General features: G+C 41.2%; 1 protein-coding gene across 5 annotated transcripts in view; it reads left to right on the top strand.

Annotated features, from left to right (window-relative positions):
* The window catches only part of grid1b (glutamate receptor, ionotropic, delta 1b), a 527,867-nt gene that overhangs the window by 265,438 nt on the left and 236,235 nt on the right, over nucleotides 1–26,194 (top strand). For all 5 annotated transcript variants that reach the window (XM_044179810.1, XM_044179811.1, XM_044179812.1 and 2 more), the window contains one exon: nucleotides 20,069–20,353. In XM_044179810.1, coding sequence (XP_044035745.1) covers nucleotides 20,069–20,353 — 285 coding nt within the window. The remainder of the gene's footprint in view (nucleotides 1–20,068; nucleotides 20,354–26,194) is intronic.

Here is a 26,194-nt window from a genome sequence, read left to right as displayed (position 1 = left end):
TCTCGAGCGTTGTATTGTTTTAGTGAATGAACCCCACTTTTACTCGTTATAATAGCAGTCAGAAACTTGGCTGCAGCCGTCTGCTGGTGATACGTCCTTGACGGGGGCGACGTTGAGGCATCGCGTGTTCTGCAGCTACGACCGTCACAGATACACACACACACACACACACACACACACACACAAAAATATGGACCAACTAAAATAAGAAAATCAAGTTTAGATTTTTACTTTTTCTGAGTTTCTGAACTTACTACAGTGTGTTTAGTATCAGCCATTATTTCACCAACAAAGTCTCGACAACCACTGGATGGATCACCAAGAAATACTGTACAGACTTTCATGTTCTCCTCAGGATGATTCGTTATTACTTTGGTGATTAACTTTTCCTTCAGCGGCATCATCAGGTCAAAATTTCGGTTTGTCCATACTTATGACCACGTACCTGGTTTATGACCAAATACCTGCAAAACTAATCATTCTCATCAGCCTCAGCTATACATTGTGCTAGTGCTAATTAGCAGATGTTAGCATGCTAACAGTATAAATTAAGATGATCATGTTAAACATTATAACCGCTAAACAACATGCATGTTAAAAAATGAATCTCCATGTCTGTGTGAAATATTTGGTTCTGAAGCTTGGTGACAAAGTGAATGCTGGCGAGAGTAGCTGGTTAGCCACTGTAGCTGGCACGCTAACATGCCAACCAGCAGGGACATGCTAACACTACTCAGTCACAACAGCTCCCCATCTGAACCAGACCAGAAACCTGACTTTGCTCTGTCTCTGTCGGTTTGTTGGATTCAGTTCAAAGTGTCTGATTAGAAGCCAGCTTTTAAATATTTGTCTCATGGGTACAAAGTAGTTTAGTCACTGGACAGATTGGGGATTTTTCAAAACAAGTATGTTTCTAAAGGTGTGAGACATTTTCCTCTTTCTTGTGTTTTTACTTGGTAGATGTCATTCTCACGTGGTTGAATAGACGGCACTGAAGGAGAAAACACTGCAGAGCTCAAAGGAACTGATGACAGCGTGCTAAAGGCAGTCTCATTAACTGACTGCTGACCTGAAAATGGAAAGTTCTCTCTTTATGACCTTTCTTTCTCTTCTAACTCCTTGATGGGTTAAAAATGTCTTTATTCATTGGGGAGAGAAGAAAAACATTCCACCAGCTTACTTTCAGCAACAACACGTTTCCAAGCTCTAACTCTTAATGAGAACAGACCAGGAGTTTGTATACAGGCTTCTAGCGGACACACCGAAAATACTTGTTGGTCTGCTTTTAAAGCTGCATGCAAGAGGACTGAAGGTACACTCAAAGGCAAACGCAGCAATGAGCCTTAGTATACTATACGGGGTTATTAGACTCTTTTGGTCACACGTCAGTCAGCGCTTGCTTACTTACACATCCCGGCTGGCTCCTTTACCCACTGGTATTTTAAGCTTGGTTTGACGTTCACTGACGTTTCAGCCTCCGAAATTTGAACCTTGCGTTTGTCCAGTATTGTATTTAATGTAGTTTGAGCTCTTGTTTGGGCCAGTATCGACTGATGCTTTAGCCTTGCTTTCTTCCAATATCTGCTGATGTTTCCCTGCTTTGGTCGAATATTCAGTTGCATTTTATCCCTGGTTTTGGTCCAAACCACAGTTAAAACAGTTTTATCTGTGGTTTTCCACAACATCCACAGATTAGCCCTGATTTGGTTCAGTATCCACTGATATCGTTGCCCTACTTTGGTCCTGACAGGGAAACTGCTCATGTCTGTCAAATAGTTTTACTCACAGAAATGCATTCATGCATTTGCATTATTTCTCTTTTATTGCCTCATATGGCTCCTTAATTCTGTCCTTGAGCTTTACCGCTTTACTCCACAATTTCTATGCCGCTGATTGATGCTGACCTTGACATTTCTGCAAGCACTAAACACACCAACCATTAATATTCTTATAGGCGTAATTTGATGTTACGTTCTGTTTCAGCTCTATTTGGATGTCAGTGTCATTTCTGCTGCGTCTTTAAGCGTCTGTTGAAATGTCTTTATGTTTGATAGCCTTTGTTTGAGTCTTTAACCTTTTGCTGCAGAGATTTTATTCCCTATGGATTGTTTATGTAAAACTTTTTTCTGAGACTTCTGGCAGTTGATATTCACAGTCCAAATATTAACAAATAGTTGTTAACAAGCTACCTAAACAACACGTGAACCAGTGACCATGCATTGTCCTTGCTGAATGGACAATGCATGGTCACTGGTTCCTGAATTATAATATGAAAGACAATATTAATCAAATTGTATTTGATTTTCTATTCCCTTTTAATAGATAAAAATTCACATAATATTCAGTACTAAATTCAGTTTTGATGAGACCATAAATTGGGGCTTATTCCCAATCTAACTAGCCCATTTTGCTATAAACAACTGAAAAACAAAATCTTTACTTAAACAAATACTTTTTGAAAGGTATGCTTCTTCACACACTACCTTTTGAAATATAAAGTGCTTATAAGTAAGAAAGGCTGGTAGAACTGTCTGTGTCCAAATCTTTGCTCTTATCTTAAACAAAACACAATATAAAAGAACAAAATACATTTTAATAGAATTACAGTGCCATACAATTAAAATAAAATCTTAACAAACTGACTTTAATTTCATGATTTTCAGAGTTGCTTTTCCTTTCAGCAGCCTGTTGTATTTAATCTCAGGCCTCAGAGAGGAGATGGCTTTAAGATTTAACATGAAACATAACACTGAAGCACAGTTACATGGCATGTAGAGCGTCTGCTGTTCGAGGCGCCCTCCTTGTGCTGTGTGGATATTAACGTCAGATGACCCAGGGGAGCTGTGAGGGCTTCACCCAGCGTGCACACACTCTGGAGGCTGAAGGATCTGCTGGAGCTGCGCAAACACTGTTTGATGCTCCAGTCTTTGGTTTTCAAGCTCCTCCTATCAATAATATATGGAGAGCTCCTTCCCTCCTCTCTGCATGGTAATATAGCTGCTCCTCCTTTCAAAGACTGAAATCCACCGAGACATTCACGGATACTTGACTTGGCCTTATTTTCTCTCCTGTCTCCTTTTTCCTTTTCTGCTCTTCTCCTCTCTTCTTCCCTCATTTCTTTCCTCCTCTCTCATCTATGTGCTTTTCTTCTTCCTTTTCTCTTTGTCCTCTTCTCTTCTTCTCTTGTCTCATTCGCTCCCCTTTTTTCCTCTTCCGGTCTTCTTTTTCCTCATCTCCTCTCTCCTCTACTTAATTTCTTTCCTCTTCTGTCCTCTTTACTCCTAAGCTCATCTCATCTTCTTTATTCTCTCCTCTTCTTTGTCCTCTTCACTCCCTTCTTTCCTCATGTTCTGTCTTACTTCCCCTCTTCTCATCTCTTCTCTCTTTCACTCACTTCTCTCCCCCTCTTCTGCCCCCTCATCTCTGTTCACCTCTACTTCCTTTTCTTTTCCTTTACTGTCCTCTCTTTCCTCTTCTCCTCATCTCCTTTACTCCCTTATTTGCCCCTCTCCTGTCCTCTTCCTCTTTTCCTCACCTCCTCTTTTCTCTACTTCCATTTCTCCACCCCATTTCCTTTTCTTTTCCTTACCTCTTCTCCTTCCTCTCATCTTTCCTCCTCTCCTGTCCTATATTTCCTCTTTTCCTCATCTCCTCATTACTTCTTTCCTATCCTCTCCACTGTTTATTTCTCATTTCTTCCCATCTGCATAATCCCTCTTTTAATATCCTCCTTTCCCTCATCCCATCATTTTCTACTACTGCCTTCTTTTCCTCCCCTCAACTACCTTTCCTCCTAGCTCTCTTCCTCCCGTTGTTCCTCCTCATCCACTCTCTTCCTTTCCTTCCTGTTTGTACTCTCTGGCCCTTTTTCTCACGTATATTTCTTTCCTCATCACCTATTTCTCCTCTTCTCTTTTGTTCTCTTTTCTTCTTCTGTCATGGGTAAATGAGTGTGTCCTGATCTTCAGGCTGTCCGCCAGGCCCTGCTATCCCCCTGACGGTGCTCTGTTTCTGGGATGAGGCGCTGACCTCTGACCCTCCTCTTGGCTGCTTGTGAAGGCTGACGGGAGCCACCAGGCTGCTCTGCTCCTCGGGGAGTTCAGAGAAAAGCGAGAGTGGAAGGAGGAGCAGAAGGAGGAGGAGGAGGCCAGCAGCCCGAGATATTTCACACTTGTGTTGGAGCGCTTCCCCTCAGGGCTGAACAGGGGATTTGTTTGACGTTTGGATCTGTCTGGTCAGCTCTGTGTTTCTGGACTGCAGCCGAGCATGTTGCTGTTGCTGCTGCTGTTGTTGTTGTTGTGAGGGATGACCTGATTAGTTGGTCATTCATCATAATTAGCTGATAGATGCAAGTTAAAAAGGCCATTGGTGTGGTCCAAAATTAGCTTCTTAGCTCACCTGCCAAGAGCTGGGAAACAAGTGGATGCACCTGCCAAAAGCAGCTTCTAGCAGCCAAATTAATTTCTCTTCATTTTTCACAGAACTACGAGGAGATCCTGTGTGATCCGCTAAGAAATATAAAACTCGCCCTCTATTGCACCATTTTCTTTTTTTAAATCAATGATTTTTTTTTTTTTTCATTTCCATTACGTAAAATGAGCTGGTAGGAGCCTTTGCTTCGTCATTTCACATTTTTGTCAATTACTGTTTTAGTTTCTGGTGAAAACACTGATGAACTGGCAACTTAAATGTTATTCTGTGGGGAGCATTCAGCCGAAAATAATATTTCAAAGATTGATTGTATAATCTATCTTTAGACAGACATCTATTTTAGTCAACATAAAGTAGCTATCGATGAATCTCAAATGTTTTTATTTAATTTAAATATTTATAAAAATATAGATGGGTAGTTGTGTGCGCCTATTTGGTCAGGTTCAAGATTTTGAAAAGGGGGGGAAAAGTGTCCACACAATAGATTTTAGCTGCCAAACTTTATAAGCCAGAACTGGCAATGCTTAAAGGCCGGTCCCTGTAGCTGCTTGTTCAGGCTAATGAAGATCAGGAACTAAGTTCAACTTTGAAGAACTTTGACCTGCAAATTTGTTCCGTTGACCGGTAGCCAGCCGTCTTGTCAGTGCTTAACTTTTAGGGAATGGAAAGCCAGAGAGTCCAAAAGTGGAGGAAGCTATCATAGCTTATTAGCTGTGTTCCACCATCAACTTTAATTTATACCTCCTCTGTCAGAGTGTAACCTGTTACACAAAATGTAATGTGGTAATGGTTTGCAGAAAGTTATGAGACAGGAAACATCTTTTGAATTAACCGTGTGAACTTAATGTACGGAGACCAGACGTCCTGGTTTGTCCCTGTTTCAAGCTGGGTGTCCCGAGTCCCGACAAATATCTGTAAAACACTAAATTATTCCGGTTTTCAACATTCACTACCAAATTGTCCCGGTTTTCACCACAATTAAAATAATAATTCCAATATTATACTTGTTTTCAGTGCTTACATAGATGTTTATCATGTTCTCATTATTACCTAACCCAATATAAAAACACAATGCACCACACGTCTGAATTCAACACTGATTTGTCAGTATGTGTGTCAATCAGTGTGTTATTGTCAAGGCTATTGCTAATCATGGCTCTTTCTGACAGAACTTGTCAGTATGCTAACGGTTAGCTGTCATGCTGAAGAGAAAGTCTGTCTTTTGAAAGAGCACCATGAGGCTTACACCTTCCTTCGTAAAATACCCAGCAACGAAAATTCTGCGTTCATGGCGTCCGTGGTGTTGAAAGGTGTGCTCGGTAGGTGTGCTAAGCGCTGAAATAATTGTCGCCCATCCTGATGAAAACGCCTGTGGTGCGTGCATAAGCGCATACATTCGTAACGTTCGGTTGCACTCAAGGGTCCCAGTTTGGGGTTTAAAAATCTGGTCACCCCAACTTATTGTCCCATTAGCAATCAAGCTTTTTTGAATGAAATGATGTACAAGTACAGAGATAATAGAAAGAAGCTCGAGGAACTTTGACTGATCAGCACTAGCATGTTCCCAGCTGGTTAGCATGTTAGCGGTTAGCTCATCAGCTACAGTAGTTCACCATCTAGCCCTGCGAGTGGTCACTATGCCATGAAGTTTGTAGAACCAAACATTTCGCCAAGAAGCCAGGATGAATTTCACTTTGCCACTTTTTAGTGTGACCAGGCCTCCAGCCGTTTAGCTGCGTGGGATTGTTTTGCTTTGATTTGATTGGTTCATTGGCCAGAGAGAGCGTGAGGTGGATAGATACCAATATATCTTTCTATTTTGTCTGTCTGTCTGTTCATCCTCCCCCTCTCTATCACTCCCAGAGTCATTGTCTTCCTGCCCTCCACTGAAATACAGATCCTGCACAAACAAGTTTGCCCTTAGATAACCTTTACCACAGTTTGTTTTTTATGTGTTCATTCAAACCCCCATAACTGCTCTTCGGTGATGGCACACTGTGTTCCCCTACATGATATAATACCACTCCCTGTCCTGAGGGGAGGCAGGTTCAGTTTTTTTAAGGCCTGAGCAGAAAAACTTCACATCAAATACAGCAACAGCCAACATGTTCACATCCACTCTCCAGACTCCTGCTGGGCCAGTCAAGTGTCCCTTTGCTTTCCTTCAGCCCACAGCGTCCACATAGCACACAAGCACAACCTCAGTTTAACACCACACACGGCCATGACGGAGGTCTGCATGGTTCAAGAGAGACAGATGATTGTGAAGAGGCTGCTGTTTGTTGGCACCACAGAAGTATAATCCACCAAACAGATGGGCTCCAAGAGCTCTGGCCAAACAAAACCAAAGATCCTCAATTACAGCCGGACACATTTCATTTTGCTGTGTAGACACAAGCAACAAGCAGGCGCTGGTTGTTTAACACAGAGACTTTCAGTGTCTATTGAATATTTTAAGCTTCACAAAGTCTGTAAATTGGTTGTTTGATGAATATGTGCTCGTTTGGTGGCTGCGTGTCGGGAATAAACAAATGAAGAGTTTGGATTCAGCACGACTCATGGTGTCAGCCATCTGCCATCAACTATTTTTCTAAAAAAAAAACTTGTCCCTGAAAACTCTACATTTACTGTCTGCACTTACACAGCAACACCGAGGACTGATCCAAACCATTAGTTTGGGTCCGGTGGACATGAATGATTCAGGTATAATTCCTCTGCAGCCATTACAACTATCCTGTGTGTGGAATCGAACATTTAATTGAATGACCTTTATGTTAGAAGGCTTTAGGTAGCAGAAAGTTGGATGGTGTAATAGTTGGAGAGGCTTTTCTATAACTGCATGGCGAGCCCAGAGGTTTAATCCCGTGTTCTTAGGAAACATACCTGATTGGCAAACATGTCATATGCATTTCTCTCCTCATAAAACATTTGCAAAGCCAAATATTCTGAAACCTGGATTGTTTACACACGTTTCCTAGCTAGCAGTCTTCTTCCCTGCTTTTTGCTGGCACGTTGCTACATTTCTTGGCATGTGACCACCTCCAGCTGTAGACCAGGGTAATAGTATGAAATTGTCAGCAGGAATATAATGTATTGGTCGCCCCTTGCTCGTGCAAGTTCATTTGATACAACCGAAAAAGGGACCCACTCATAAAAACATTGATCTATAGCGTTACTTGTTCCCAAAAACTCCACATGGTACCATTGACCCATATGAGCTGGTGTTTGCATTTCAAGATTCAGCACAATGTTCTGGGTTTCACACACTCATTACTGTCACTAAATACTGACAAACTCACAGGTGGCTCACATGTGTGTGCACTGGGGCGTGCATGGCCTGTAGCACGGTCCTCGTCGCTCTGTCGTGCGTGTTACTGCACATTCAACATGGTACAGAGGAGTTGGTAAAGAGCTAAGACTGGACCGCACGGGAGGGGTAGAGCGAGGGGAGATTGTCCACAAGTTCATCGATCGCGGATGGCGCCATTAATACATTAAACAGACCCTCCTCCCCAAAAATACAGCCTTATAGGTCATCTGTGCAAGCAGGGTTATTACGACCCATATTTACGTTTATTGTTAGGTGGCGACCTCTAGTGGCCGTAGTAACTGATGGGAGCAAAGGAGGATCTCAGGTGGACTTATATGACGTTTTGGGAGTAATTGGCAAACAGCCTATTGTGTCGTCTAGGTATGAGGATGTGTTGGAAGTAAAAGAAGATAAAGGAGGTTGGGGTAAGTAGGTTCCCCTCAGAAAGAGACAGTCACCAAAAAGTCACAGTATCTATTGAACCAATTGATGAGGATCCCAATCACCATCTGCCTGAAGCAATCCAGCACAGAATGAATTGTCATATACCAACATTATCCAAACACAATAGTAACATGCACACATGGCTGGAGTTTATTGCCAGATAAGGCTTTTTTAGCACTGGTCCCAATCAAGAAGCAATTGCAGATTTTTACCAACATTATTAGTAACAGTAGAGTTTATTGCCAGATAAGGCTTTTTTAGCAGCACATTGCAGATTTTATTATTAAGTAGAACATGACCTGACTAAATGAAATGTCATTTTGTCTTTTGCTGCTCTTTTCACTTCTATTTCTTTTCATCCTCTTTTCTTTAATTGTTGTTGCTTTTCAAGCCCAAAAGACAGTTTGCCAGGCACCGCTGGGCTGACATTGCAGTACAGAAACATTTTACCCGACTAAAACCCAACTAACGATTTAGTTTCTGCAATTTTCTGTTGTTTTTAACTCACATCTAATTGAACTGCTGACTCTGGCTTTCCTGAGTTCTAAATCATAATATATCACCTTAAAATTCTTGATAAAGATGTTGCAGCCAGGCAGATGTGAGGTCCTCATTCAGAGCTCTGCACCCTCACAGGGGAGCGTTTGGTTCTGGTAAGTGGTGAATGAATGAATACAGAGCAGAGCTTCAGCTGCAGATGGCAGCGATATGAGATCAGGTTGTTTTACCTGCTGTGGCAGCTAAATTAGCTGAGATGGAGCTCAGGAATTCTGCTCTGCATTTCCTTTAAAAGCAATAGGGTAATTACTGCCGCTACTACTACACACACATACAAAGAAAAACATACTGCACACACAGAGGTTATCTTATAAAATGCAGTGCTGCAGGATGTAGGCACCACCATGTTTTCACACTAATGAAATATTTTTCCTATATTTTCTTCAATAAATCTGATCCAGGTTGGATCAGCCCGGCTCTTTGCACTGTGGGAGAAAACAAGACAAAATGCCGTTCACAGTTTGAAGAGAAATCCGCATTCAATCGACGCATCCAGAGAGCGAGTCTGTGTAAATTAAGAAGAAATACACACAGAGAGATGAGACGAAATGGAGCTTCGATACAGCTAATGGTTTTGTTTTGTTTGCAGCACATGAGCTCTGTCCAGGCCTGAAAGGCATTACTGATTACAGCTTCTCCAATTCATCCTGTTGTTCTGTCTCCACTGAGGCTTGGACCGATACAGCTGATATTTATACACTGAAGTCACCAGGAGCTGATATGTTGTGCCAATATTCACATTATTCTGCAACATAGCTCCTTTAGTCAATAGTAGGGAACATTGGATACATTAGGTCTTTAAAATGAAAGAAAAAATATAAAAACATCACTGGACAGCTGAATAAACAAGGAAGCAACCTCAGCCACTGATGAGCTGGTGAGTCATACAGTCTCTTACAATCTATTACCATACTTCCACTACTGTCTTTATGCAGCACTTTTCAAAACTAAAGTTACAAAGTGAATCACAGCACAAGAATTACACAACAATCAAGATAAAAGCAATACAAAAAGACAAGTTCAAAGTTACTAACACCAAATTCATCAGAAAAAATGTCAGGTAAAACAGATTAATACTAAAGAATACAAACATTTAGATAAAGTTTCTGCCCGATTCATCTCATTTTTAAAGTAATTTCTGTTGGTTATGGTGAAGTTCATCAACCATTTTCTGATATTGAACTAAAACCATGATCTTTGTCCAAACCCTCAACAACGTGTCTGTAGCCATAGCTTAAACCCCAGTCTCCAGTGTCAATGTCCCGAGTCTTGTACAGCCACCGTCCTCCTATGACTGTGTGGTAGACGAATGCAGCACTTCCTGGTGATTTTGCCAGTGAATGTATTTCAGAGAGCCATTATATCCCCTGTGTTTTTAAACTGCGAACCTTTTTTTAAACTGTAAACTTGTCATATCTGGAAAGAACGGGTCCTTGATCTTCAGCGTGTCTTTCCCCATTATAAAAGGAAAGCGTATGCACATATAAGGATGTAAGAGACACTCTTCCAGTGTTCACAGGGCATTGTTTGGTTGCAGGCTGAAGCCTGGAGGTTGTCAACCACAATAAAGTCTGGGTGTGCTGCATTATTAGCCCTACAGGTCATTCATTTCACCCCCTTATTAACAGACATCGTTGAGCAGCAGCTCAGCACTGAGAACAGTGGGGGGGGGGTGTTGTGGTGGTGGTGTAGGGTGTTATGGGTAATGGGGCTACAGATCCAATGAGATAGATAGTTTAATTAAGCATGAGAGAATTTAAGACCCCATCGGCCTAAGGTGAAAAATGAGCTCTGAGGGCGGAGGGAGCCACGTTGAACACAGAGAGGTGTGTGTGTGTGTGTGTGTACGTACTTGTTACATAGTGAGGACTGAAACACGTTTTTTACCTACAGAGTGAGGACATTTTTGGCAAGTGAGGACATTTTGGCTGGTCCTCACAACTTTAAAGGGTTGTTTGAAGGTAAAGGGTTGTAAGGGTTAGGTTAGAATTAGGTTAGGGTTAGGGTTAAGCATTTAGTTGTTAAGGTTAGGGTTAGGTGCTAGGGAATGCATTATGTTAATGGCGGTCCTCACAAAGATAGAAGTACAAGGATGTGTGTGTGTGAGTGAAAGTGTTTTACCAATGGCTGTTTAAGGGTGTGAAATTTGCTTTTATATCTGCCTATTTCCTAAACACACAGTCTGCAGAGCAAGGCAGTACTGCTGCCAGAGCCAGGAGTTCAATTCCCCTTGGAGCCACTGATGCTAAAACTCCAGGCACTTATGCTACTAAAGACAATTAACCCGAAAGTATCCAGATTAAAAAGAAAGGAAACAGAAACTACGAGAGACATCAAGTTCAGAAGATGAATGAAAAGAGGAGGGGAGACAGAGGGGTTGAAGGGAGCGAAAGAAGGAGGGATGGTTGATGAGCGACAGAGGCGCTGACAGAAAGATTAACTTCAGAGGAGGATGAAAAGAAACACAGTAGTAACCAAAGCAGAAAGCCCAGAGGAAGCAAAGAAGGGAGGAGACAGACTGTGACATCAAGATGGTGAAGAGAAAGATGGAAGAAAAAGAATAAAGAGAATCAGAGGAAGAGTGGAATGAGCTTGGTGTAATATGGAGGGAAGTGATGGTTCAACCATGGTGGCAGTTACTGTTCATGCTCACTACCCACTTCTTCTGAGGATAATTCAGTTGCATCATAGTGTGGGTCAACACTCCATTTCCCTATAATAACACAGTGCTCACGCCCGTTGGCCATCGTTGGTCCGTGCCTTCCAAAATAAAATGACTACTTCGTTACGGTTAGGGGACCTTTATTGTCATGGTTACAATAATAAACACACGGTTACGGTTCGGAAACAGTCGTGGTCATCCCCCGACTGCCTCCCTACGCGGACATTGTCGCTCTTTAATAACGTCTCCTGACTCCCGTCATAAATGCTACGGTCGCTAGAGGGCTTTGTCACTTGAACATAAACATGTCCTTTTGGGCATTTGCTAAATCGACTGACCTGGGTCAATTTTACCATACTTACTTTAGCTGTGCAGTTTTCTGGTGCCATGAGGAATTACTATCAACATTTCAGGTGTGCTCACGTTCAGTTTTACCTCCAGATAATCTGGATAAACCTTTGGCTTGTTTACAACCTGTCTGACGCCTCGTGGTTCTTGCCCCATCTGACTTCAGTGATGTTGCCATGTTCCCTGATCTCAGCAATGACTTTTACGTTAGAAACAAAACTACTAAGTTGTTGTGACACAAGTTGTAATAAGCTAAAACTATCAAACAAACTTGGAATGTAATTTCCTGGAAATGTCCCTCTTGATAGGCAAAAACCTTGTCTTACACCATCAGTTGAATTAACATATTTCTTATGATTAACATATTAAAAAGAGCAAATGGGCATTTTTGTGACTCTTACTATTGTTTGCATCTCTTATCTTTTGATTGATCAACAGCAACAAAATAAATCCTCATTTCAATGAAATATTGTGGATTAATACTGTAAAGAAAGAAATAATGTGTTTGTAGAAGTGAGGGATTTAAAGATAGACAGCAGAGGAGGCCAAAGAGTGAATTGGAAACAGAATCCCCTCGTCTCCCTGCTTTGTCTTGTGCCAGTGATCTGTTCAATAAGGCCTTGTCTAGTAGCACTAATTCTTTTGTTTTGTTATGCCAGTCTGGCTATCTATTTCCACCGCCTATCGATTATCTGTGCTTCCCTGCCCTCTGCGCGACACACGAATGAATCTCATTTCCCCTCGTATTGTGTTGCAGTAACTTCAAAACAGTCCAGTCCGCCGTCTTAATTCACAGAGCCAGAAGCAGTGAAAAGGTGGAGATGAGATTAAAAGCAGCAGCTGGATATTCAGGATGAGCAGATGATCTGATACGAGCGTACACTATAGGAGAAACGAGGGGCATTTTGAACATGTGGATTCAGTTTCAGATTAGACATCTTGTGGGACTTGTTAAATCTTTATGTACAGGCCACGGCGGTTAGAAAAAGAATATCTGAGGCTGGGTAGATTTTTAAAAAGACACTTGGACCTCCAAATGATGGCTGCTTCTCTGCCAAACTGGCTGCTGGAGTTGATTAACAGCTGGTCAAGCTAGGCAGGGAAGGTAACATTGTCTTCAAGTGCAACTACTGGTCAGTAAATCCCAGATTTTCAGACATGGACTTCTGTGCAGGCTGATAACCTGCCAAAGTGGCTGCTGGACTCAGTGAGCATCCCAGCACTCATAAAGCCTGTGAGATGCAGTTGGAAGCTCCAAAAAACTTTAGTAGTTGGACCTTGAGTTTAAATTGTTTTGTCATTGGCAGGCCTAAAAGACTGTCATCTTGCCTTGAAATGCCACTCGACTCGCTTTTTTGCCAGCCTTTGTGGTTTTTATAATGGAATGTACCTTTAAGTGATGCTTGTTTTTCTGGCAGGAAAATGTCATCATTTGTACTGGTTTTCACCCCAAACACATCAACTGAAGAGGCGCAAGCATGCCACAAAGGCTTTTATAAGATGTTTTGCTCACCCTGTCTGATGGAAAACTTTATTGTATCAGAAGCTGTAGTTTGCATTTCATTGAATTGATTCTGTGAAGTTTGGGAACAAACATTGAAGTTTACATTGATTTTGCAAACATACTTTGTAGTTGATCATTTTTAAAGATTTATTTCACCCAAATACAATTCCCTAATCATGCTTACAGAAAATGTAATCCGGAGATTGTTGTTTATTCTGAAAAATAATTAGCTTAGCAAAGTGGCATCAGCTATTTGGGTGTGATGTATTAGCTAGCCAAGAAAACTAACTACAGGAGCACCAGAAACTGCAGCCATCTTCTACAATTTCATTAGTTCTCATGTGGAGGTTTTCATGCTCATTTATATAATATGAAGCTTTTCAGCTTCATAATACATTACCAGGTTTGCATAACCACCTATTTCATTGCAGAGCACACAGACAGATATTCTCATTTATGAAAACCACCATCGGTTTACTCTGAGAAACTGCATGCAGCTGTAAGAATGTTTACATCCTGGACAATCATTCTCCAAGTACAGATTGAGTATTCCTGAATGTGATATTTGGACATCATTTCAAAACATGTCCCTGCATCTATAATACATTCAGTCACTGCTGCATCGCCTGAGAGGCCTTGATAACATGCAGAGGAATTTTGTATAAATATAACCATAACTCCCCTGCTCAAGGGTAAGGTGAGTTGGCTTTTTTTTTTCTGTGAGCTAATTTGGAAGTAAGATATTGATAAAGATCACACTGATAAGGAGAGGGGCAGAGGGAGGGAGATCTTTGTCTTGTTCCGACTAATGGTTTTTGTCTCCCGCCGTCTCGTAGGAGTCACTCTGTAAGTGTCATTAGGATGCACAGGGAGTCGCTTCGGCTAAATATTGCGCAGGGTTCATTTAGCACAGATGAAACCATGACTCACTGTGGACTCATAGAGCGAGTGAGTCACGTCGCAACCCAAATTATTTTAGCTGACTGCTGAGTGAGTTATCCCAACAGCTACCGGCGTTGTGTTTCTGAAGCCTCCAAACCTATTAGTCCCATTCTAGTATATTATGCTAATTGGTCCTCTGTGATTTCAGTGTTGGACCGGCTGTGAATTTCAGTCTCTGATGCTCCGAGGCTCATTAAACATGTGATTGTTCTTGTCATGTGGCGAGACATCAACAAAAGACATGTGACCTGTTATGGATCTTTGTTTAGTTAAAGATCAGACCCAGAGATTTACAGAAATCATACTGGGGAAATATGTTTCTTATCCTTGAAGCTGCACTAACCAGTGCTTTTTATACTGACAATGGGTCAAATGGCTACATGTAACGTGAAAGGGGTCACTTATAGTGCCAAAAAATTACACGTTAACTTTGCAGTTCCCCTCAGCTCTACGGAGAATTTGGTCTGTTTTCGACCACTGTTTTGGTTTTCTGGCCTGCTACAGCACGCTCAGTCAATTCAATTAGCGGCAATTCATAACAGAAGTTATCTCATTGCAATTTTTCTATAGAGCAGGTCTAGATCGTACTCTTTACAATATTATTTACAGAGACCAACAATTCCCAGAGAGAGATAGAGATTTTATCAATATTGTTATTATTATTATTATTATCTTATCTATCTGTATATATTTTAATAGCACGTCTTCTGTTTATGTATATGTTTTTATTTTTATTACTAATAATGTTAATTGTAGTAGCAGCTGTCGAGCAGGAACACGGGGGCAGCAGGCGGCCCGCAACCACAGATCCAGACTCTGCAGCTCCGGAGGCAGAAATACCTGCTGAAAGCGCCAGCGAGAGAAGATGTCGAGTTAGTAACATGCAGTAATGGGATAAAAATGCATACAAATGGAGAGTGAGAGGAGGAGAGAGGTGCATCATGGGAAGTCTTCCGGCAGTCTAGGCCTATAGCAGCATAACTAAGGGATGGTTCAGGACTCATGTGAGCCAGCCCTAAATATAATAATTATAATTATAAGGCTCTGGCTCCCAGTCTACTTTTGGAGACTCTAGGAACCACAAGTAACCCTGGATTCTGGGAGCGCGAACCTCTCTCTCTCTCTCTCAAAACCTAACATGGCAGCCCACCATTGAGTCTGGTTCTGTCCAAGGTTTCTGCCTCTTAAAGGAAGTTTTTCCTTGCCACTGTCGCCAAGTGCTTGCTCATGGTGGGATTTGTTGGGTCTGTAAATAATATTATAAAGAGTTGGGTCTAGACCTGCTCTATAGGAAAAGTGCAATGAGATAACTTCTGTTATGAATTGGCGCTATATAAATAAAATGTAATTGAAATTAAATTGAACAATCTACATTTGCTTAGTTAATTTGTTAATGAAATGCTATTAGTTTTCAGGTCAATAAGTGTATATTGCACATGTAATTTCCTCTGGGAAAAATCCAGCCAGTTTTAATGTTAAACTTCAAAAATGAAATAGAAAATAATTAATATAGTCGTACTGTAACAGGTCCTTTCATTCGTCAAGTGTTGTTTTAAAATACTGCTTAGATTATTCCAGTGTTTTTTCTTAAGTTAGGATGATTTTGTGTTTGTTTTTGTTTTTCTGGGTGGCCCTTTTTTAAATGGGGCTGCTTTATTTTGGGGTTTGACCCACAGGTCAATGAAGAAATGTGCTTTTATCTTCCAAAAGCACTGAAACTGTTTTGAGCATGTCCCATGTATTTTCAGATCTGTTGTGAACCACATCAAACTATATTGTTATCCAGCAGTGACACTAAAACTCACTGCAGAAACCTGAAATAATAAACTTCTTGCAGGTGGATCAGCAGCTCCTTCAGGCTGATTTTAAAGACTTAGAGTCCTTCTGCAGCTGTTGAGGAAAATCCACATCCTGACCTCCATCATGCAGCAGTGACAGACTGATTTATTTTTATTAAATTGACCCGATGACTCAGATTGCAGTCTTATCTGGTGGGCTTTTAGCAAAAACATTTACTAATTTAATACAAGATTACACTCTAAATGCTCCAGTGCAAGTTCATTAGCTCCACTTACACAGAAGCCACATTTGTCTCATTATCTTTTAGACAATTTAAATTTTGTTAGTAGAATTATTGCCTCGTCATCGCTTCTCGAAACTGCTGGATGCTGACAAAGCACGACTTGCAAACGGAATTGCTGTTCCCTTAATAAAGATGAATTTTGTACACTTAGAAAACAGCTGAATGTTGATGATCTCCTCCATGGCTCTGTCCTTCGTTTGTTCTCAGCTCGGAGAGATTCAGCCCGAGTTCAGCCAAGTTTGACTCATCAAACATTAAGCTGCAGGGTCCCTGCGACCCGCCAGCTGTTCTGTCACAGCATTTCCTTTTTTTCTATTTTTTCCTGAAAGGCTACCTGGCTTTGCTTCATGCTCCTCTGCCTCTGCATAAATGTGTTTTTTTTAGGATTTCCCCTGGTGGGAGCTCAGTCATAACATGCCTGCTGCCCTCTGGAGCATCTCTTGACCTTTTAGTCTGGACAGATCTCCTCCTGCAGAGAAAGTTGGGCTCTAACCTGAGATGAAAGGCTGCTGACATGCAGATGTCTGCCTGGCAGCAGCCAATACAGGAGGGGCCAACACAGGCTCTCGTAGGGAAACTTTCACTGTAACATTTAAAATAACAACAATTGATGATGTACCTTGCATTCCTGTGTTGACTTAGTTGAACCAGGAGTAGAAACAACAGTTAGTTAGTTGCATTACTCTCTGCAGACTGTACTTTAGTATATATGATGATGTACAGTTTGTGAAATGAAAAGTCCTCAAATCGAAATGGCCCTGTGGATGTTTAGTCAGTGTCTTACAAAATGACACATATGACTGTGACAAAGACTGATTCATGGTTAAATGAAATCAGTGTTGACTGACATGGGAGACCAGTGTCACAACGTTTTGCGATGGTATAACGTTGTCACACTATTTCCGCCTTTTCTGCTTGGAGACGCAGCCCTGTCTCCTAAACGTTACATTTACATATTATAAATGTCGTGTGAGTGAGTGAAAAGTAATGCTGCATTTTAAATCAACTAATCGTCACCAAAAGTGTTCATACTGAATGTCTCTGCAAATTGTTCACTGATAACATATTTCATTTGTATTCCTACAATATCCGCTTGTGTCGAGCATGATTAACGTTTTTATGGTTCTGTCTAGACAACTCCAAACATTTGGTTAAACACTGAAAAACTCATCAGTGATACAAGATAGTGTTATTTTTAAATATTTTTCCCAAAAAATGATGCACTACTCGGTGCATGCTCTGCTGAGATGACACAGCCTGTCATAGGGGTATCAATGTATGTAACTAAGTGTATATATGAAGTATTGTGTATATCTGTACGTTTCTGTGGGGAATTTGTTATAGATATGTTTTCTGTGAAAACATATATCTACAACAACTGGGTATTCTACTTTTCTTATACTGGACCAAAACATGAATTTATTTATTTTGCCCAAACCTAAGCTCACATGGGATGCAGGATGCAGGGTTAAGAGAGGCAGTAAGTGGTCGCTTGTCAGGAAACAAACAGGTCATTTTGAATGTTTGAACACACGACCATTGCTGTTGTTTTTCTGATACGGTCGATCCCAAACGGTAATATTTTGTCAAAAACCATTTGAAAACAAGATGATGCATGTCATGGCATGCCATCCTGCTAACATTAAAATTAGTTTAGTTGAAGCGTCGAATAGTCAGGGCTTCCAGGGAAACTTTAACTGTGGTGTCTGCAGTTTGGCCTCCTGCTCTGACTTTTGTGGCTCCTAAAAGGTTTTGATGTACCTAAAGGGAGAGAGCCTAGAGTGAATGATTAGCTGGGAGCCTCGCGCTGCCTCAGCAGTGTGTGTATGGAAAAGGGATTCTGGAGCTCCATATCTAGTTTAACAGAGGAGTTTAAATGTGCAAAGGCAAGGTTGGAGATGATACTGTCGCTGTCTGAGGATGTAAAGGCACAGAGTGTAACTGTCTCAGCAGGAAGTGGAACTCAGATTTAGAGGCAGCACTTAGGGATTTCTGTGGGGCAGTGGATGCAACATAGGTGTTTGTGGGGCACGGAGGGGGCTGGACTGGGTTTAAATGAGGAGCACACATGGGCAGCTAAAAACCTTCTCATTCTGCCAGGGCGCAAAACAAGCCTTTCTCGATCCCAGTATACCTGGAGACATAGCACGGTGCAGTCAGTAGACACATGATTAGATTCTGTGCCTGAAGGTGGAGTCCAGACCCCAAAAACAGGCCTTAAAAGGAAGCAGCTAAATGTGCTGTGGCAGTGCAAGTGGATAAAATGTAGAAAAACAGACATCGTAGAAAAGGTTTCAGTCGTGGTGGTCTGAGAACTCAGAAATTTAAGATAATTTGTGTTACTTAAGCCCTGCTCCTTTTTTCACAATTGAGAATGACTTCCCGATGGGAGCCGAAACGTCTTGATTCTGAAAACAGTGTCCAGATGACTACGACTGAAACCTTTTCTATGATGGAACATTCCTGGACGAATGAGGGACTACACCGTTTTACTTTAAACAGACAGTAAAAACATGGCAGGTGCTGCAGTTGCCTGGTGCCGCAGTTGGTGCCAGTGAATGGTTGTCGCTAAGAATAAAGGTTTACTGGGGTAAAGGGTGATAAAACTGATTATGATGGTAGAGGTCACTGACTGCTGTTAGATTTTGAAAATAATATTTGCTAGTATGATCTCTGCATGTGCTGTGTAATATTTGTGTTTAGATAACTTTGAAGTAGCATTGGCCTTGGTAATTTGCACTGGCAAAATGTTAGCATAAGTAACATGTTTTACTGAGCGATGTTAATTAGCATGCCAGTGGCTGTGTGGGGCCTACTTCTCGATGATGCTGGTTATGTCTCCACTTGTTTGATGGGAGAGGTTGCTTATTTTGCTACTGAGGGAAGTGTTTAGGGGCTGGGTACAGGTAAAGAGGGTGGTTGTTCTGGGAAGGTTCTGAAAGACTTTCTGGAGCCTTCATGTCATGGGAGCAACTCAACAAAAAACTTTTGAGAAGGTGCCTTCCTGATGAACCTGCACTTCTTATACACAGGACTTCTTCATGGTTTAAGACAAGTTTCCTCTTGGAAAAGAGATGATGGATCTCAAGGGGCTTATTCAGTTTGTTCAAATGCAGCGACATGATTCTGCTTCCTGTATGCAATCTCTACATGTGTGGACACCTTTGATTCCAGAGGTTTTGTGTAGTTTGTAGTTTTTCTACACAAACAGTGATGATAGCTGGACAACTCAGCATGTCGTGGCATTCAGATGAATCTGCCAGTCAGCCTAATCAGACCAGACAAGTTTGAACCTTTAGCTTAGCCTTAACAGAGTGGGTATGTGGCCTGTTTAATCATCCAAGTGTCTGCTCTCTTGTGGACTCAGAGACAGAGTGCAGGTTTAGAAGTAGGTCAGGGCAGGGAAAAAACAATGGTGTTACCTGTCAGATTTATGACATTTATGATATTACAGCCTAATATCCACTGCAATGAGAGGTCAAGACATCATTTAACATTGGCACTGGGCTTCTATAGGACTCTTTGCAGCCTTTGGCATTTATCCCTGGGTCAGAGTGTATGCATCTTTAACAGCATTTTATGAAATTGTGCTTCTGTCATAATTTTGTCTTCAGTGACATTATTTGCTGTTTCAGTTGTCTTTGTAGGAAATTTGTGTCATTTTGTCTATATTACGGATGATTTTGCCTAAAAAATTAAATAACTCCTCTCTTTTTCTCCACTCCCTCCTTTCTTCAAACCTTGCCCTTTATTTTCACCTTCTACCTTCTTTCCCTCTCCCTGCAGCCTGCGAGCTAATGAACCAGGGCATATTGGCGTTGGTTACCTCGACGGGCTGCGCTTCAGCCAGCGCACTGCAGTCCCTGACGGATGCCATGCACATCCCCCACCTGTACATCCAGAGGAACAGCGAGGGATCACCGCGGACTGCCTGCCAGTTCAACCCGAGCCCCGGCGGACAACGCTACACTCTGGCTGCCCGGCCGCCCGTCCGCCTCAACGACGTCATGCTGACTCTGGTGGAGGAGCTGCGCTGGCAGAAGTTTATCGTGTTCTACGACATCGAGTATGGTAAGTGATCGACAGAGTTGCATTTGCTGTGCTGGATTGAGGAAACTGGTTTTCTCGGCTTTGAAAATTGAAAGTTGAGATCTTTAGTTGAAATTCAACTACTAGCTGCTGGAAGTTGATATTTGTTATAGAGGGCAAACATTCCACGGAAATGTAGGTGTGCTGTGTATCTGTTGGTGTGGAAGTGATTTTAAACCTGCTGTAAAATTTGGTGAATTTAACTTTTTTTACTGGGTTTTATATGTTGTTGTAAACCCACTGTCCTCTCTCTTATGCTGTAATATCGCTTCTTGTTAAGACAACTCCTCAGATGCACCGTGATTGTGGCTTTGCCAATGACCATAAAACCATTTTGGTAATGAATGAAAATAGATGTTGATGGTGATTTGAATTGGCTAGTTGATTGGTTGCCTCTTTAGAGACATCAATGTATTTAGCTACAATATTGTAGTGCAGTTGCCTGCTGGAAATTCACCGTCACTCAGCAGATATCCATGTGATTTGGATGCTGATTGCTAAGTTGCTGTTTTACTGAACTTTGTCTTGTTGTGAAGACTCTCAATGCATGAGACATTATAATTAGTATTTATTCCACTTATTCATTTATTACAGAACCATATATATGGCTGTAGTGAAATGATTGATGTGGTGATATTTATATCAAAGGTGATAAGTGCATGTTTTTATAGCCACAAGTTTGTCTTATGCTCATTCTCTTTCTTTATGCGCATCTAAAGCATCAGTAAAATTTTACTCTTACTAAATCCAATGGATTATAGTCTGGAATTCTTTGGAAGCCCTTTCCAATTGTTTGTGACATGGTTCTCATTTTCCCTGGTGTTGGGATGATGCTTATAGTTGTAGTGGGATACCTGTTTCTTTGGGTTTCAGCTGTGAGGTTACCTTAACATTCTGTATAAGACCAAGGATCCATGCAGGGTGCCATGGCCTCTTGATGACTCGCCGGCTCCTTTAGACAGAACTGAAACGAAGAAGCACACTTGTGCTCACGCAGGTTTGCTCTGTAGGTGGTAAAACATGCTTTGGCAGTGACAACTGCTACATATTTTAAATGTTTTGGTTTCATGATGGCGCCCCCTGTCTGTGCATATACCAGTCATTCTGTCTGTGTGGACAGAAAGCTTCTTTGCATACAACCAATCACAGTATTTAATTTTAAACCTATTTGCATAAAGCAATAACCATCATCATTCCTTCAGCTGATGGTGACATTAACAAGCAGCCAGAAGAAGCATAAACACAGATCTACTGTTGCAATTTAACTCATTGAACGAGCGACCAAACAAACATCCGCCGGGGAAACGTGCACTGCTAACAGTTTGCAGGCTACATTATTAGCTAGTCAGCTGTAGCACATTGAACAGCTTAAAAAGTCACCTGCAAATGCCAACATCGGCCAGTTTAGATGTTAAATGGTGTGGTCCTTATTCTTCAACACTATTGCCACCAAAGCGCTGTCTTTCCCTGGCTTGTAAGCTACAGTTACAGCAGAAGTCTCTTTGTCCCGGTGCCCCTGCAGTTGAGCTGTCAGTCAAAGATGTACACAGGTACTTTCAAAAATCACTGATAAATATTACCAGTAAATTTGAAAATCAGTTTGCTGTTTGATTACAAAGAGAGATTTCAGTTGTATTTAAGTACCCAAATCATCTTCTCATGATATAGTCACTTATTTAAGTGATTCTCTTTGCTTTCATTCTGAGCTTGTTTGCCTGGAAATTTGTAGTGTTTGATTCTGGGCTCAAACATGACGTATGTGAATCCATCCTGCCCTGGTGTTTTTTGCATCTACAAACAACCCTGTTTGTAGTCCTCATCTGCCCAATATCAACCATGGATTTAAACCTGAAGCAGCAACACTACTCAGGTTACATATTTGTTTACAACTGTATTTGGACATTTCAGCTCTCTTTTGCATATACCTGATGTTGGAAATTCACATGGAAAACATGTAGACAGATAATTGAAAAAGCATTAGGAATAGCTGCAGGCTGCCTAAACGATTTTCAGTGTTCTGTGGCCTTGGAAAGGTTTCCATGACCAGATGTTGCAGCAAAACTTCAGAGATTGACTTTCCTTCTTCTGTATTTGTTTGGAATAGCTTACTTGGACTGTATCTTAATGAAATCACATTAGGCTCAATGGATTTTTGAGCGTAATCGATACAGGATAGTGGCAATTACAATATAAGGATATAGACAGATGCAGGCATTTAGCCTCTCAGATACTCTTATCCAGAGTGATTTAGAGTAAATGCATCAGTAGCTGCGGGCCAGGATCTGAATCCTTTAATAACGAACCAGTGGCTCAGTGAACATTGAGACCAAAGGACAACAGTGAGGCTGCTGAAGAGAACTTTTCTTCTTCAGCAACGCATCCTCAGACTGTGAAGATGTCCATAAATACTCAGTTGTAAACCTGTTTGTATCAGCAGCTAATTTATTTGGAAGACTTGGACAATCAAAAGAACTCAGTGGCAGATCTGGGATTTCTTTTGTTCTAGCCTCTTTCACATCCTGCCCACCTTTTGACTTTTTGACCCTTGCTTGGTAATGGGGCAACGTTAGGGATCTACACTCCCAACAGCAAGCATTCAATTACTTTCACTGGATTTCATCAGCACACAATGTTTTTTCAAGTCTGTTGTACTTGTGACCATATGTAGCATTGCAAAATAATACACTGTGAAGGGCATTTTGTTACTTTAGATATATCATGCATCAGTGTCCGGCAGATTAATGTTGTCATGTTTTAGTTTCATAGAAGGTTTTGTATTTTTTCCCAAAAGGGTGTTTTTAGCACTGGCAGTATACTGTAAGTGTTCCTCTGTTAAAATCGGCCCACCATGAAACCCATTTTAGAGCGAGGAATTGTTGGATCTGACCTACGGTGATTTCCAATCCTGGGCAAAAGCTGGACTTAAAAAGGACAGACCCTGAAACACATTCAAAATAAACAACAAACATTTTTAGTTTAAGTCATTTATCAATCAAAAATGACAAGCATTCAATACTTCCAGTCAGGTGACCTTGGGCTGTGGGAAAGTGTGATGGGCATTTATCACTTGTAACTGGGTCGGACCAACACTGGGATTTTGAGACAGATACCAATATCTATATTGGAGTGTTTCAAAAATCTCATAACAATATTTTGGCTTTTTTAATGACATAAACACATAAGGATCCCATATTGGTCCCAATTTGGTTCTAAAAGAATAGTGACCAGGATATGTTCTGTAACTTAGAGTTTAAGAATAAACTTGTCAGTGCTCTCTGGTTGACAAACCATGTAATGAAGACACTCGCTAAGTTACCTCCATCTTGTTAGCTGTCAGCTGACATATACACCGATACTAATATATCTGTAATAAGGTCTACAGATCAGTCCTTAATGAAAACAATGGTTGGTTGCAGCCCCAGTTGGCTCCTGTTGTTCCTTTCTGGCAAACATTTGAACCTTCCTCTCTGGGGCGGTGCTTTCCTTCTTGTCTGTGAGGTGCACAAGAACAAATAGCATAACATAGTTACCATGTGCAGTAAGATTACTGGGTAACATAAAACTGCGTCATCTTCCATGCCATGAGCAAATGCTAAACAGCTATTAGTGATGTAACAAATAATTTTTTCAGTCGGTGAGCTGCCTCCTCAATTTGTATAGCTTCCATATCACAGCGAAGCACTGCACTGTTAAACAAACATAATTCCTGAACCTCTGTGTAAAGATGTTGCACCCTTGATGTTTTCATTATTGAATGCACTGTGTTATTTGTTTGCTCTCTTTGTAATGCTGCAGTGTCTTGGTCCTTGTTGCTGTTTTCAGATTGCTGCAGTTAACTGATTGTTGCAGGTACAGGATGCATTTTAATAAGGAGAATAAAGAATCCATCAGTCTTTTTGATCACCGAAACATTTTCTTCCATCGGACTCCATTGTTGGTGTTAAAAGTGCCTTGGCAGCATGTCAGTGTCTGTTTCCCTGTTTCCCCCTGTTATCCACACAAAGACGAAACATAAATGAATAAATGGAGTCATAAATACAAAGCAAAACGCTAATATCTGCTTTTCAGCTGTGTTTTAGGGGATTTTGTCCTCTTTTTAAAAGAGTGCGATGAACACAGTCGGGGGGAATAAACGGCCCTGTCTTTGGACAGATTTAACGGATGCTGTGCTCTGATGTCAAGCTGCCTTCCAGCTCTGATACGAATGAGTGTGAGAGCTGAGAGTGAATCTCCGATCCGGCTCAGATCAGCAGGGACTCCACACAGAAAACACCACCATGTGGAACAGACAGTTCGGTTGTGACTGCAGGAGGTGAACAAATGGACCAGACCCTCGAGGTTCACAGCAACTGATAACACTATATCTGACAAAATGTAATAACATGGGCTGGAAAGGGAATAAAAGCTGGGAAGACCTTTGGATTTTGAGTAATATAAAACGTGTGATTCTGAAAATGTAGCTGTGTTGATTTGTGCCAAAATTGGATTTTGGAAAAGTCAAGGAGAGACAATTTATAACCTGAAATAATTAAATGCCGAAAGTCAACAAACCTGTCAGTTAATTGTGGCATGTTCTTACTCTGGTTAGTAACTCGGTGGGTAATTGTCTGGAAGAAAGTGATACATTTTCACTCCCAACTAAACCAACCGTAGGTGAAATTAACCCTATTTGGGCTCGTTCAGTGCATTGAGGAGCTTTTTAGATTTTACATTTTGGCTTCCCTTCAAAGTATTGACACAATTTGTAATGTGCTGGCAAAGGTTTATGATGTTTTGACCTCTGAATCCTCCTTGGAGTATACTCCAATACTGGAAGGAATTGTCGTGAAGGATTGGTTCACCAAAATTACAAAAGCATTGTCTCTCTTCGCCTCTAGTCGTATCTAGCTGTGCAGGTAATTTGGTTTTATATATCCAGGCCCTGAAAAAAGTATTTTTCTGTAGCTTTAAAGTGGCAATCTTGAAGATTTTCATTTAAGTAAATGTCTTAAGTCACTATCCATCACCAAATGAATTAACACACTGGTGACTGAGCCTATGGCCCACTGATGAAATTATATGAAAGTCCTTGCATCTGCAGTATTACAAACTGGGTGTCAATGGTGACATTCCCAGAAAAAAACCTGTATCAAGTTACTGCTGATGCAAACAGAAAGTTTCCTACTGCTGCAGCTTCACATTAAAAGCATTTAACAGGCGAAGCATGAGTTGACCTTTATTATGAAGTGGTCACAGGATATGTGTTTGTCAGTGAGCTTGACACCGACCGCTATCGTTAATCAAAAATGCCACTAGACAACGGTCATTTTTGACCTTTTTTGACAGCGGATCAGTTTGAAATATTGCAGGGAGTAATGGAACAAGGAGCAGCCACAGCGAGCTGTTAGATGAGGAGCTGCAGGCGATGGGCTGCACGCCTCCAACTTCTCAGGCAACCATCTCCTTTCACTGCGCCCTGCTGTTCGCAGACTCATGCCGTGTGCAGCAGAAAATCAGATCATGGCTGCTCACAGAACGATGGAAAAAGGCCAGTTACTGCCTGACTTCGTCATTAAAACAACAATAGTTTGTTTTGCTGCGCCCAGAATTCTGCGACCTGTAACAGTATTTGCTACACCAGTAACTAGGTGTCGCCAAATCAACCAGGACTCAAATATTAGTATAAGTATTCATGACTACTGTAAGCAGCAATGGAAGTAAAAAAAGATAATAAAAACATCTTTAGGTATTTTTATCGAGAGTTTAACAGTAAAAAATATACTGCGTCATCAGGTCTATGTGGGTGTGGTGGTTTGATCAGATTTGATTGATTGTGACCAAACA

This window comes from Siniperca chuatsi, linkage group LG20, assembly GCF_020085105.1.
Source record: "Siniperca chuatsi isolate FFG_IHB_CAS linkage group LG20, ASM2008510v1, whole genome shotgun sequence".
Classification (NCBI taxonomy): Eukaryota; Metazoa; Chordata; class Actinopteri; order Centrarchiformes; family Sinipercidae; genus Siniperca; species Siniperca chuatsi.
The sequence above is the reverse complement of the archived record's forward strand: the minus strand, read 5'-3'. Positions and strand labels throughout refer to the sequence as shown.